The sequence below is a fragment of the Bos indicus genome, chromosome 2 (genome assembly GCF_029378745.1).
Source record: "Bos indicus isolate NIAB-ARS_2022 breed Sahiwal x Tharparkar chromosome 2, NIAB-ARS_B.indTharparkar_mat_pri_1.0, whole genome shotgun sequence".
NCBI lineage: Eukaryota > Metazoa > Chordata > Mammalia > Artiodactyla > Bovidae > Bos > Bos indicus.
Genome location: NC_091761.1, coordinates 71076413 through 71092430, shown reverse-complemented (window position 1 = coordinate 71092430; position 16018 = coordinate 71076413). Strand labels below are relative to the sequence as shown.

The 16018-nt window shown below is 38.5% G+C and overlaps 1 protein-coding gene across 16 annotated transcripts in view; it reads left to right on the top strand.

The window, feature by feature from the left end:
• The window catches only part of C2H2orf76 (chromosome 2 C2orf76 homolog), a 154089-nt gene that overhangs the window by 68723 nt on the left and 69348 nt on the right, over positions 1–16018 (top strand). For all 16 annotated transcript variants that reach the window (XM_070768857.1, XM_070768892.1, XM_070768849.1 and 13 more), the window contains one exon: positions 15908–15958. In XM_070768857.1, the coding sequence (XP_070624958.1) occupies positions 15908–15958 (51 nt within the window). The remainder of the gene's footprint in view (positions 1–15907; positions 15959–16018) is intronic.

Sequence of the window (16018 nt, the reverse complement as noted above, 5' to 3'; positions counted from 1 at the left end):
TATGACCTAAATCAAATCCTTTATGATTATACAGTGGAAGTCAGAAATAGATTTAAGGGACTAGATATAATAGAGTGCCTGATGAACTATGGATGGAGGTTCAGGACATTGTACAGGAGACAGGGAGTAAGACCATCCCCAAGAAAAAGAAATGCGAAAAAGCAAAATGGCTGCTGTCTGAGGAGGCCTTACAAATAGCTATGAAAAGAAGAGAGGCAAAAAGCAAAGGAGAAAAGGAAAGATATACACATTTGAATGCAGAGTTCCAAAGAATAGCAAGGAGAGATAAGAAAGCCTTCCTCAGTGATCAGTGCAAAGAAATAGAGGAAAACAATAGAATGGGAAAGACTAGAGATCTCTTCAAGAAAATTAGAGATACGAAGGGTACATTTCATGCAAAGATGGGCTCAGTAAAGGACAGAAATGGTATGGACCTAATAGAAGCAGAAGATATTAAGACGAGGTGGCAAGAATACACAGAAGAACTGCATAAAAAAGATCTTCATGACCAAGATAATCACGATGGTGTGATCACTGACCTAGAGCCAGACATCCTGGAATGTGAAGTCAGGTGGGCCTTAGGAAGCATCACTAGGAAAAAAGCTAGTGGACGTGATGGAATTCCAGTTGAGCAATTTCAAATCCTGAAGAAGATGCTATGAAAGTGCTGCACTCAATATGCCAGCAAATTTGGAAAACTCAACAGTGGCCACAGGACTAGAAAAGGTCAATTTTCATTCCAGTCCCAAAGAAAGGCCATGTCAAATAATGCTCAAACTACCGCACAATTGCACTCATCTCACATGCTAGCAAAGTAATGCTCAAAATTCTCCAAGCCAGGCTTCAGCACTATGTGAACTGTGAACTTCCAGATGTTCAAATTGGATTTAGAAAAGGCAGGGGAACCAAATTGTCAACATCCGCTGAATCATTGAAAAAGCAAGAGAGTTCCAGAAAAACATCTACTTCTGCTTTATTGACTATGCTAAAACCTTTGACTGTGTGGATCACAATAAACTGTGGAAAATTCTGAAAGAGCTGGGAATACCAGACCACCCGACCTGCCTCTTGAGAAATTTATATGCAGGTCAGGAAGCAACAGTTAGAACTGGACATGGAACAGACTGGTTCCAAATAGGAAAAGGAGTACATCAAGGCTGTATATTGTCACCCTGCTTATTTAACTTATATGCAGAGTACATCGTGAGAAACGCTGGGCTGGAGGAAGCACAAGCTTGAATCAAGATTGCCGTGAAAAATATCAATAACCTCAGATATGCAGATGACACCGCCCTTATGGCAGAAAGTGAAGAACTAAAGAACCTCTTGATGAAAGTGAAAGAAGAGAGTGAAAAAGTTGACTTAAAGCTCAACATTCAGAAAACTAAGATCATGGCCATCACTTCATGGGAAATAGATGGGGAAACAGTGGAAACAGTGGCTGACTTTATTTTTTTGGGTTCCAAAATCACTGCAGATGGTGACCGCAGCCATGAAATTAAAAGATGCTTACTCCTTAGAAGGGAAAGTTATGGCCAACCTAGACAGCATATTAAAAAGCAGAGACATTACTTTGTCAACAAAGGTCCATCTAGTCAAGGCTATTGTTTTTCCAGTAGTCATGTATGGATGTGAGAGTTGGACTATAAAGAAAGCCGAGCACCAAAGAATTGATGCTTTTGCACTGTGGTGTTGGAGAAGACTCTTGAGAGTCCTTTGGACTGCAAAGAGATGCAACCAGTCCATCCTAAAGGAGATCAATCCTGGGTGTTCATTGGAAGAACTGATGTTGAAGCTGAAACTTTGGCCACCTGATGCGAATAGCTGACTTATTCGAAAAGACCCTGATGCTGGGAAAGATTGAGGGCAGGAGAAGGGAACGACAGAGGATGAGATGGTTGGATGGCATCACCGACTCAATGGACATGAGTTTGAGTAAATTCTGGGAGCTGGTGATGGGCAGGGAGGCCTGGCGTGCTGCAATTCATGGGGTCGCAGAGTCGGACACGACTGAGCGACTATACTGAACTGAACTGAAGGTGATAGCTGCCAAGTTTCTCTACTGTAAATTTTGATTGTACTTGAAAAGTAACTTGTTAGGGATACATTCTGAGACTATGTGAATGTCCTGTTACTTCCCAATCTTTCATCCACTAGTTTAGCATTATTTGATGATTCTTGCCTGAATCAGTTATGATATTCGGCAAACAATGATTCTTCTTATTCCATCATTCCTTTTACATATATTAGTTGTTTTTCTACAGTAAGGAAGAGCTTTTTATCCTACCCCCCCATTCCTACTCCTGCCCCATGTATTTAATCTTTGGTTTATATCATTGTGCACTCACGGATACTTACTTTATTCAGAGGATTATAATTCTTTATTTTTATTATACTCTGATGGTCTAATCATCCTCATTTTGGCTGGGGGTAGCCAAAAACACTATTCAAAATTGCCAATGAAAGACAATAAAAAACTCCTGAATGAAGAAATTAATTCAGATTAAAGGAACTGAACTAACATATGTCCTTGGATTTTCTTTTGTTACAGAAAGAAAGGACAAGGCTCCATGTCCTTTTAACATGTCCACATCCTTCTTTGAGCACTTCCTTACTTTTTGATCTAAGATGTTGCAGATGTGTCCTGTTCTTTTCCTACCCCAGCCCTGGGATCAGTCATTTCTCTGAGGAGCTGTGATTCCATTACTGGGGAATGTTATTGGGAAACCACAAACTTGGTTTATATGTGTGCAATGTAAGTGTACATAGTTAACTTTTAAAAATGTAGTGAATTCTTGACATTTTGCTTCCTGATTGACTTTGTAAAATTTCTAAACTCTTCTCCCTTCCTTTTTTTTTCTTTTTTCATCTAATTCAAGTGGCTTTACTGCTCGGTGTTACTTGCCTAAGAAGAAAGCATGGTGTTTTAACTCATAGAGAAGACAGGCTAGTCACTCTACTTGTTAGGGGGAGATTGAGAGTTGGTGCTAAGATATTGCCAATTACAGAGTGTCCTGTTTTTGAAAGGCTATCACCAAAAGTATACTCAGATTTTGAAATAAAAACAAATCCCTACTTTTCTTATTTTAAAATCTTTGTGTGTATTATGGGTTACAGTGTTTCTTAGTGTTAGTACAGTAAGTGCTCTGCTTGGTACAGTGCAGAATAGATTCTCTGAAGCCCTTGAGAACAAGATGTAATCATCAGGCTGCTCTAGTGCCAAGGGAAGATATATTCTCCCCAGGGTCACTGTGTTCTTTTCCTTCCCAAGTACCATAGAATTGCTCCCCATTAGAGCAGTGGTGTGGATCACTGCAAATGCTCAGCACAGCCTACTCACATCTTTCATCTGTTACCTGTTTCTATTAATATTGTACATGTGGGAAATGTGTTCCACTGATTAAAAGATAAACTTTGGGCTTCAGGCCTTTCTGAGCTGTGTGCTCTGTGCCTACCTTTGTCCTCTAATTTGAGGTACAGTGGAACTCTGCAAAGTTAGTGAATTTACCTTTTATGAATTGTGTACATAACAAAGACCAAATAGCTTATTACTGAGGAATTTTTGAACTAATTTGTGCTAAGAGCTTTATGTAGATTTTCTCATTTCATCCTCACAGCATCCTTCTAAATTAGGAACTGGTATTATCTCCATTTTGCAGATGAAGAAACTAAAGAGCAGAGAGAGAAGTTGAGAAGCTTGCCTGAGATTACATGGCAAAAACAAGGCAAAGCTGCAGTCCAACCTTGCAGTTTAGCTATACAACCATGTACGCCTAAGCAGTACACTCAGTTGCCTCTTTATTCTTCTCTATTACCTTACTTGCTTAAATAGAATCTCTGAAATAAATGGATTTGCTTAGATTCAAAAGAGTCTTTGAATTTAGTTCATCATGCTCTACTGTTTTATTTTTAGTTGAAGTATAGTTGATTTACCATGTTTCAGGTATATAACAAACAGATTCACACACATACATATTCTTTTTCAGATTCTTTTCCATTATAGGTTATTATATTGAATATAGTTAGCTCCCTGTGCTTTACAGTAGTCCTTGTTTAAATTTTATACATAGTAGTGTGTATCTGTTAATTTCAAATTTCTAATTTATCCTTCCCACCCTTTCCCTTTGATAACCATAATTTTATTTTCTATGTCTGTGAGTCTATTTTTGTCTTGTAAAAAAGTTCATTTGTATTATTATTTTAGATTCCACAGATAAGTATATAATATTTGTCTTTCTGTGTCTGACTTAACTTCATTTAGTATGATAATATCTAGGTTCATCCATGTTGTTGCAAATGGCACTACTCTGTTCTTTTATATGGCTGAGTAATATCCCATTTTATTTGTATACCACATCTTCTCTATCCATTCCTCTGATGATGGACATTTAGGTTGCTTCCATGTCTTGGTTTTGTAAATAGTGCTGCTGTGAACATTTCCGTTAAGAGTTTTTGTCTATTTTGGATATGTGCCCAGGAGTGGGGTTCCCAGATCATATGGTAACTCTAGTTTTAGTTTTTTAAGGAGCTTCCATCCTGCTCTCCATAGTGACTGCACCAATTTATATTCCCACCAACAGTGTAGGAGGGTCCTGTTTTCTCCACACACTCTCCAGCGTTTATTATTTGTAGACTTTTAAAAATATTTTCATTTATATATTTATTTGGCTGCACCAGGTCTTAGTCTCTGGGCACGTAGGATCTAGTTCCCTAACCAGGGATTGAAGCCAGGCGCCCTGTGCTGGGCACACAGAGTCTTGACCACTGGACACCAGGGGAGTCGCCTATTTGTAGACTTTGAGGGTGGCCATTCTGACTGGTCTGAGGTCTGGTCTGATCTCATTATAGTTTTGATTTGCATTTATCTAATAATTAGCAATGTTGAGCATCTTTTCATGTGCCTGTTGGCCTTGCTTTAATGTTTTGAACACTGAAAGCTGGAAGGATGCTTGACATCATGGCACAGAGAATCTTGTATACAAACCGAATGTTCATTGGGGTTATTTTAGATGCCTTCTTGCCTTTCCAGCTGTCCTTTTGATAAATCACTTTTGCCATCCATAGTTTAACATGGTCTCTTCCCATAATTGTCTTTTTCTCCCTCAACCAAGAAACTTTGGTTAAATTGGATCCATTCTGCCTTGAGAATCATTGAACCACTATACCATCCCATTAAAATCTAAAGTTGTGTAAATAGAACAAATAAGTGTAGTGGATATAAACTAGCATTTATAAATAAGTGTAAATATAATAATACCTAAGATTGTATCCATATATAAGCATATAAATATAGTAAAACAAATCTATTATTAACATAGGGGAAATGGATATTGATCAGATATTTTGATCATAGAGATATCATGTATTACCTTATTTAGATGACAAATTTTCAGAATAATATACAAACCAATTATCTAGACTATATGACATTTTAATTATTTCTTGATCTGGCATTTTAATACTTTGCAATACTTTAGATTTGGGTTCTGAATGTAAAATCATTTCATCTATTAAATAAAGAAAAGCTGTGGAGATTTTATCCAAACGTCCAACTCAGAACTCAATTCTTTATACCCCGTTACTCCCAGTGAACTGTTACTTTGTAGAGCAGTCTGTTCTGATGGGTGACTACTAGAATAGTTAGAAAAATTTTCCTTATCTTTTAAATCTTTATTTGTTTATATTTAATTCTCCCCTCCACAGTTTCCCCTATTATTAACATATTAGTATGCTGCATTTGTTGCAATTAATGAACCAATGTTGATGTCGTATTAAGTACAGTCCATAGTTGATTCAGGTTTCCTTAGTTTTTACTGATGTCCTTTTTCTGCTCCAGGATCCCAGCCGGGATACTACATGACGCGTAGTTGTCATGTCTCTCTAGGCTCTGTGAACTGTGGAAATTTCTCAGATTTTCCTTGTTTGAGGACTTCCACAGTTTTGGGGAGTACTGATCAAGCTTACTGTAGGATATCCCTCTATTGGAATGTGCCTGATGATTTTTCTCATGATTAGACTGGAGTTATGGGTTTTCGAGAGGAAGATCACACAGATAGTGTCACTTTTATCATATCACATCATATCAAGGGTACATATTTTCTAAATGATTTATGGTTGTTGATGTTGACTTTGACCACTTGGCTGAAGTAGTACAGGTTTCTCCACTGTATCACTGGTTACTCTGTTATCTCCCTGTTCATAAGGTACTCTGGAAGGAAGTCACTATGCACAGCGCACAGTTAAGGAGTGGGGAATTATGTTCTCCTTCCTTTAGTGTACAATAGCTACATAATTTACTTGAAATTCTTTTGCATGGGAGATATTTGTTGCTCAGATTGTTATAGATTTGGTCACTGAAAACTTTCAGTTGTCTTCTGTGCCCCTTTGATGTATGCCGTCTGTGTGTGGTTTTTAAGATGGTCCAGGCTAATTTTGTGTATTTCCCATGCCAGTCCTAGAACCAGCCATTTCTCCAGGAGCCTTGGTTGCTTTTATTGGAGTATGGTTTTAGACCAAAATCTGGGTGCTAGGTATGCTCTTCACTACTTTAATTTCTTAGGCTTTCTTGACAGAGCAAGGAAATATGTCAACCTGTGTATTTACACATATGTATAAATATTTTCATATTTACCACCTGAATCTGTATGTTAAATGTGAGTTCTTACTGATGTTTCCAACTCTAATCCATTATCACGTGGATCATTTCAGCCTTCTCTGTTTGCTTATCTGTACATCCTCACTCCCAATTGTGAGAAACCTGGCTCCCATCATCTGCCATCCATTTATTTACCTGTTTAATTCCAGTATACACGTATGGGCTTTCCTGATAGCTCAGTTGGTAAAGAATCTGCCTGCAGTGCAGGAGACCCTGGTTTGATTCCTGGGTTGGGAAGATCCCCTGGAGAAGGGAAAGGCTACCCACTCCAGTATTTTTGGACTTCCCTTGTGGCTCAGCTGGTAAAGAATCCGCCTGTGATGCAGGAGACCCTGGTTTGATCCCTGGGTTGGGAAGATCCCCTGGAGAAGGGAAAGGCTACCCACTCCAATATTTTGGCCTGGAGAATTCCATGGACTATATATTTCATGGGGTTACAAAGAGTTGGACACAACTGAGAAACTTTCACTTTCCCTGGAGAAGGAAATGGCAACCCATTCCAACATCCTTGCCTGGAAAATTCCATGGACTGGGGAGCCTGGCAGGCTACAGTCCCTGGGGTTGCAAAGAGTCAGACACGACTGAGCAACTTAAACTTAACATACAGGTATAGCTGTATTAGAGTTGTTATTTGGTACTCTGTGGGAAACAACTTGATATTAACTAGAATACAGTGCTTTTGTGATTTCCTTTTGCCTTGCTGCTGCTACTGCTGCTGCTAAGTCGCTTCAGTTGTGTCCGACTCTATGCGACCCCATAGATGGCAGCCCACCAGGCTCCCCCGTCCCTGGGATTCTCTAGGCAAGAACACTGGAGTGGGTTGCCATTTCCTTCTCCAATGCATGAAAGTGAAAGTGAAGTGGCTCAGTCGGGTCCGACTCTTAGCGACCCCATGGACTGCAGCCCTCCAGGCTCCTCCGTCCATGGGATTTTCCAGGCAAGAGTACTGGAGTGGGGTGCCATCGCCTTCTCCATCCTTTTGCCTTAGTCTTACAAAATCTGTTCATTGCCAGAGTTATTTAGGTCAGCACCTTTTTTCTCTCTCTTCAGTAAGATTGTTTCATATATTTGCAATACATTTATATTCTCTTCTTACCCTCTGTGTTCTTTCCTGGGACCCTCTGTCTTGTTTTTTTTTGTAGTTGTTTTGTTTTGCATACATTAAAGTTCACTCTTTGTGCTGTAAAGTTCTATGGGTTTTGTAGCCACCATTATAGTATCATACAGAATAGTTTAATTGCTCTAAAAATCGCCCATGCTTCTTCTTTTCATCCTCTTTGCAAGCCCCTGGTATCCACCGATCTTTTTATTGTCTCTAGTTTTGCTTTTTCCGGAATATCATGTACTTGGAATCATACAGTATGCAGTCTTTTCAGACTGGCTTCTTTCACTTAGAAACATGCATTTAAGGATCTTCTGTATGTTTTCATTGCAAGTCCTATCTTCTTAACCTCCTTTAACCTGGAACAGGTCTCACCTTCAGTTATCTGTCATTTTATTGATTTTTTTTATTTTTGAGAAAAAATCCAAATCTGAGTTTTTATAGAATGCCCCACAATTTGAATTTGTCAGATTGTTTTCATATGATTAGATTCAGATTAGACATTTTTGACAGGATTACCATGTAGGTTGCAGGTTGACAAAATCACGAGCTATGGGTCAGTCTGACCTTCCCACTGTTTTTATAAAGTTTATTGAAACACAGCCACACCCATTTATTTACATATTATATGTACTGCTTTTGTATTTCAGTGGCACTTAAATAGTTGTGACAGAAACCACGTGGCTCACAAAAACTAAAATATTTTTTACTGATCTTTACAGAAATAGTTTGCTGATCCCTAACATTGGTGATTCCTCCTCACTGCATCATATCAGGAAGCACTTGGTTATTGGTAGTATTTATGAACTTACCGGATCAGCCGTTTATTAGAGAAGAATTAAACTGAGGAATGGCCAGATGAAAAATATGCATAGGACAAAGCATGGGGAAGGGGGGTGGAACTTCCGTGCCCTCTTGGAGTGCACCATTCTCCCTGGTATCACCATGTGTTCAGCAGCCTGGAAGCTCTCGTGATAGATGTTTAAATCATTTGGTTAAGATGCTGTCTACTAGATTTCTCTGTTGTAAAGGTATCTTTTCAACTAATAAATAGTTGAGACCATATGTGTATGTTGTTTCCAATAGTTTTAGTATCTATTTTGTTTTTAAATTAATTTTTAAATTTTTTGGCTGCACCAAAACAGTTCCTCAACCAGAGATCGAACTTGTGTCCCCTGTATTGAAGCCTGGAGTTTTAACTTCAGGACTGCCAGGGAAGTCCCAGTTTTAGTATCCATTGATGATCTTTACCCAAATCTCTGGTAGTTGCAGTAACTGGGATTTTTTTTCTAACTCTGTGACTCCTTCCATGTTTATTATCTAGCACTTTTTTCTGTAAAGAGGCACTCCCCTGGTGCCCCTCCTACTTAGAAAGGAACAGGATAGTTTTATAGTAGCAAAATCATAGCACATTATCACCTTATCAGAAAGGGACCATTCCTTCAATACAGTGTTAGGGTAATACTCTCTTGTTTGTATTACAAATGTACTATAGATTCCTTAGTTTAAATATTCCATAAATTTAAAACGTGAAATAATACTTTATCTTCTATGGCTATGACTTAACAGAATGAAAATATAAGCAATGAAGAAAGTAATGCTAACTTAAGGATAGTTGGTGGTTACTTCTGGGAAGGGAGGTCGATGGTACTAAGGAAAGAAATCTTTGATTCCTGCCAAACATCAAAATGAATCAGCCATAGGAGTACTTATGTCCCCTTCCTCCAGAGCCTCCCTCCCACATCCCACCCTTTCCCAGCCTTCTAGGTTGTCACGGAGCCCTGGTTTGAGTTCCCCGAGTCGTACAGCAAATGTCCATTGGCTGTCTGTTTTACATATTGGTAGTGTATATGCTTCTACAGCATCCACTTCTGTTAGAAACTTTTTCAGTAAAGTTGGAATAGAAGGGAACTCTCTACCTGATTAAAGATAATTGTGAAAAAAATGATACCTTTCATCATATTTAATGGTGAAAGACTGAGGATTTTCCTCCTAATATAAGGAACTAGGCAAGATATTTTCTTAGAAATTGCTTCTATTAAACACTGTGCTGGAAGTTCTAGCCAGTTCAGTAAGACAAGATAGAGAAATAAATGGATCCAAGTTAGAAAGAGGTAAAATTGTCATTATTCACTGGTGAGTTGATTATCTTTGTTGAAAATCCTATGGAGTTTATAAAAACACTACTGGAACTAGTAACTTGAGCTTTTAGCAAGGTTGTAGGATATAAATGAATATATAAAAACTAATTATGCAATATACAGTTGGAAACTAAAAAAGAATAATAGCATCCAAAAAATTGAAATAGGGTATATTCGATAAGAGTTGTAAGACTTTTGCACTGAAAACTCTAAAACATCACTGAGAAGTTTAAAAAGACCTAGATAAATGGAGATACACTATGTTCATAGATCAGAAACCTCAATATGGTTAAGACGTCATGACTCCTCAAAATAATGTATGGATTCCAATCCCAATCAGAATCTCAGCAAGCTTTCTTTTTTCCTTCAGATAATGTCTACTTATTCTAAAGTCTATGAATAAGTTACTCTAACATGTTCAAAAATTATAAGGAAAGTAAAAAAGACATAATATATAAATAAATAATGATATAAATAAATCACAGAAAGAAATAAGTTGAAAGAGTTACACTATCTGATTTCATGACTTATTACTGTAAAACTATGTCAGGCAGGATTCAGTGGTATTGTTATACAGATGACATGTATATCGATGAAAAATAGTCCAGAGATAGTCTTATACGTATGTTTAATTGGTTTTTGATCACAGCATTTTAGGGGGAAGCTGTCATCTTTCTAAAAAGGAGCTGAAACAATTGGATATTCACATGCAAATAAATGAACTTGAACTCTCACCTGTTGCCATACACAAAAAATGATTTGAGATTGGTCAAGGCCTAAATTTAAAATCTGAAACTATAAAAACTTCTGAAAGAAAACATAAGAGAAAATCTTAAAGACTGATTTTGCAAAATTTATTAAAGTACAATGAGCCCCCCCCTCCAAAAAAAATTTAGCTAGGGTTCATCAAAATTAAAAACTTTTGCTTTTTAAAATACACTGTTAAGAAAATGAAGAGGCAAACCACAGACTTTGGAGAAAATACTTGTAAAACATATATTCAACAAGGAATTTGTGTCTAGAATAATAGTAACTAAAGAAAGAAACCAAACTCTTACCACTCAAGTTATATGACATATAACCCAATTAAAAAAATGGGCAAAATATTTGAACATGCACTTCATCAAAGAAAATGTATGGACGACGAATAAGCACATTCGGTGATACTCATCATCAGTCTTTAGTGAAATGCAAGTTAAAACCACAATGAGAGCATAACACACCCACTTAACAAGACTGAAATAAGAAAGCTTTAGAAGTTAAAAACCAAGTTTTTGGCTAGGATGTGAAAGAACTGGATCTTCTTATCTGTTGCTAGTGGGAGTGTTAAAAAGGTACCACTTTGGAAGATGATTTGGCAAATTCTTGACAAGTTAAACATACGAACCTACTGTACAACCCAGCCATTCCACCTGTAGATGTAATGAAAGTATATGTCTACATATGAATGCTCATGGCCATATTCATAGCGGTATAAAATGGGAAACAACCTTTTTCATAAGGAAGTGTTTGTTCTTTTCCTCTTCCTCTTCAAGCATTTTTATATGTAAAGTTCACCTCACCAGAATGTGTTTAACATCTAATCTTTCTTTTCTTTTGCCACCGCAGAAGATACCAGCTTTAGTCCTACCCTTCTTAGTGTGGCAGATGGAAGTTGGGAGGGCTGGTTTCTAGTCCTGGCTCTTGACACTTTGGGCTGATCGACTGCCTTCTTGGGACCTCAGTGCCCTAACCTGCTGATTAAAGGGATTAAATGATGCATTTTTACTCATGTCTGTTTTTGAGCACCTGCCGTGTGCCAGGCACTCTGTTAGGCTTTGGCAACATGATGAAGGAAATAGGCTGTAGCCCTCGCCCTCGCTGGAACCAGTATTTATTAACATATGATGTGCCAGGCACTGTCCTAGGTTTTGGGAAGACGGGCCATTGTGTCTTAATCTCTAGGAATTTATGAATTAGTAGAGAAGAGAGACCAAACTAAGTAAACAAAGCTCTAATTGTAAAAAATGCTATGAATGAAGGAATATGAGAGGAGCCTGCCGGGGACCAGCCCCGGCTGATCCAGGGTATTCGAAGGAGAGACGGCGTAGGCAAAGATCAGGAAACAATTGCTTAATTAAATGTTAATTAAGGATATAAAGAGTAATAGAATGAGGATAGCTCAGTGAGGAAATTCAGTGGAGAAAAGAGGCTGAATAATTCAGCCAGAAGGTAAGAGAAAGAATGACATGGTGAGACCAAGTTTCGGTGAACAAGGCCCCGCACTTTATTTTCCAAAGTAGTTTTTATACCTTAAGTTATGCATAGAGGATAATGGGGGAAAGGGTAGAGTCTTGAAGCAAGCCAGGCTTTCTTCCTGCAAGCTTATCATATGCAAAAGCTTAGGTGATTTGCATCATCTTCTGGCCCGGAGGCCTGTTAACATTTTAAGACCCTTTCTTCAGAAAACTTATTTTTCTCTAAAGGTGTTTGGTCAGGAGCCACCCTCCAAAAGCATTAGATAAAGTTGCATTCGATAAAGTTGCATTCCTAAAGATCAAAGGTGTGGTGGGCTATAACAAGAAAAAGAATTAACAGGTTACAAACATTAAAGCTACTACTTACACCAATTATATTAATCAATACACTGCCAGGGACACAGCAGGTAAGGGATATGGAAACTTAGCAGCAAACATTGGCCCAACAAGTGAAAATCCCTCACCAATACAATTTCTAATCAATCTTTTAACTACTCAAAAGAATCTGTGTTTAGACAGTTTAGAACATCTCCTGCCTCTTACAGTTGGGAGGCTCTGAGCAATCACATGTGGCCGGAAAAACCTATTCAGGCAGGCTAGAGGATTTCCAAAGGAGTTTGTAGGTTAAACACTGTCACACCCAGGAATTATTAACTGGAGCTGTAAGCTAACTTTTTTCAGAGAGGTAGTGGGGGACAGCCCCCCGTAAAGTCAGAGGTGTAGGTGAAAGCACAAAGCAGAAAGTAGGCAGACTCTGGTTTTGGGTGTAAATGCTCGAGAATTTCCATGGGGACTCCTGAGGCTCGATCCCGCCTTTGCGTGTGCAGAGCCTCCTTCCTCATGACCTTTGTCATGGGCGGAGTTCCTCACTGGCTCCCAGCAGTGATAGAATTCCAGTTGAGCTATTCCAGATCCTGAAAGATGATGCTGTGGAAAGTGCTGCACTCAATATGCAATATGCACTCAATATGCACTATGCACTCAATATGCAATATGCCGGCTCCTGGCATGAGAGGAGACCCCTATTTTAGTAGGGCTGTCCTGAAAGGCCTCTTTGTGGAGGTGACAGCTGAGCTGAGATCCACAGATGGAAAAAAACTACTCCTTTCATCTCTGTCATAGTCTCTTCTCTCAGAAGCCTAGACTTGTGAGGTCTAAGGGGGTGATTTGGTGTCCTGACTATAGACATCTCTAAATGAAAATAGTTTCATGGCACTGTTTCTTCTGTACCTTAGTCCTTTCTTCAGGGAGTTTTGCTGTCTAGTTTAGGAAATACCAATGGCAATAAATTAAACAGATTTAATTCTTCTTTCTGATATTTAGTCAACACTTCTTTGGCTTATAATTCAAAAGTGAGAAACAAAAGATAAAATGAAGTTCTGTGCTCCGCTAAGGCTAAAACAGAGGTTTCAGATGGAGGTTGGGCAGGCGAATGTGGACTCCACAGACAGGTTTCCTTTGGCCTACAGCATTTTTTTTTTCTTTTTTTCTTTTCTGGCTGCATTGAGTCGTAGTTGCTGCACATGGGATCTTCATTGTGGCAAGTGGGCTTGTTGCCCTGTGGCATGTCTTGCCTGGGAAATCCCATGGACAGAGGAGCCTGGTGGGATACAGTCCATGGGTTCACAAGAGTAGGATATGACTGAGGGACTAAACAATGTGGGGATCTTAGTTCCCCAATCAGGAATCGAACCTGTGTCCCCTGCTTTGGAAGGTGAATTCAACCACTGGATAACCAGGGAAGTCCCTGCCTACAGTATTTTAAAAGTCAATACAATTCACCTAACCTCCCTCCCCACTCACCCTAGACTTAGTGTTTCCATTTAAATCTTTAGGTGACCAATTAGAATGAAGGGACTGCACCTCCTTTTATGGGATGCTTGCTCTTACCTCATGGCCCTCCTGTTTGCCCAGCCTCACTCATTCCTATCATCTAGTTGGCCTCCTGTGATTGTGTTTGTCTAAGAATCATCTCAGCAGGTTTTCATTTTGAGTCTAAATATGCTTGGGACTGGCCGGCTGTGAGTCTGATTTACAGGTGTGGGGCTGGGTGATTCTAGCATGTGGCAGGTGAGATCATAGCCCTAGCTGTGAACACACCTTTGTTACAAGATTCACAGGGAGCGTGCCCTCTCAAGAGTGGGGAGTTGTCTCAGTAACTTCTTATTTTCCCTGTCCCTGGAATACTTGGTAGTGGGTACTTTAAATGTTTGTAACGTAAATGAATAAATTATATTTTAATTTTGGTATTTATTTGACCTTTAAAATTTGGGCTTTCCTGGTGACTCAGTGGTAAAAGAATCTTCCTGCAGTGCAAGAGATGTGGGTTTAATCCTTGGGTCAGGAAGATACCCTGAAGAAGGGAATGGCTACCCACTCCAGTATTGTTGCCTGGAAAATTCCATGGACAGAGCAGCTTGGTAGGCTACAGTCCATGGGGTTGCAAAAGAGTCGGACGTAACTTAGTAAATAACACTTTTTCACTTTCACTGACCTTTAAAAGGTTAAATGTACTTGAACACTTTTCCTAATTCAGATGTGTAGGTTTTTAAAAAAGTTTTCTTTCGTAACACATTCCTATGGTTTTTAAGGATGAATATGTAAAAAGGAATACAGTGAAAAATCTCCTTCCCACTTCTGTTCTTTATCAGACCAGTGCATCATGCTCTCTCCCATGGAAGTATAAACAAAAGCAAATACATATTCTTATTTTTCCTCTCTTTTATTCAAAAGGTAGCATACTAAAAATAATGCTCTGCCTTATACCTGCTTTGCTCTTAAAAAAATTTTTATTTAATTTTTGGCTGCATTAGATCTTTGTTGCTGCGCACAGGCTTTCTCTAGTTGCGGCACGCGGGGGCTACTCTCTAATTGCTGTGCACAGACTTCCATTGTGGTGGCTTCTCTTGTTAAGGAGCACCAGGCTCTAGAGCGTGGGTTCAGTAGTTGTGGCGCATAGGCTTGGTTGCTCTGTGGCATGTGGGATCTTCTGGACCAGGGATTGAACCCATGTTCTCTGCGCTGGCAGGCAGATTCTTAACCACCTGGACTACCAGGAAAATCTGCGTTCTTTACTCTTGACATATCTTGAAGATCTTACAATGTTAGTAAAGAGCTTCCTTCTCCTTCTTTTTTGGTTGTTTTACTGGTTGTTGAAAAATATGTTTAGTTGTTTGGACATATTATAGTTTATTTAGGAAGTCCCCTCATTGAAAGATACTTGGATTTTCCCAGGCATTTGCTATTGCGAACAGTGCTACAGTTAGTACCTTTGTTTAAGTCATTTCATACACACACACACACACACACACACACACACACACGAGTGTGCAAAGTATATTTCTATGGTAAATTCTCCAAGTGGAATTGTTAGGTCAAAGGATATATGCATATGTAATTTAGATATATGTTACTTAATTCCCTCTGTAAGGGTTGTAGTTTAATTAATTATAAATGAACACTAATACTAGTGTTTGAAAACACTGTTTTAAGAAAATTTATAGTTTCTTTGCTGAGTTAGAGTAGTTACATTATAGGTTGTATGAATTTTGGTAAGAGTGATAAGATTGTTCCAGATCTTTGGTTTCTACTACTGACCCCAAGGGATTCTCAGATTCATGTGCTAAATGAACATCAACTATATAATAATGTTTCACACATACTTACTATATATTTCAAGTGTATGTAGATGCTATTGTATAATAAAATGCCAATTCTCTTAATACTATGACTATTTGAATATTTTATAATAAAAATACTCTTTATCTTACAGATATCCCTTTGAGGGCCAGCCTCCCACCACCATTCAGAAATTATAAATATGGTAACCAATTTTTCTTATTCTTTTAAAACATATAATTTCACATTAGTTTTATTTTGAAGT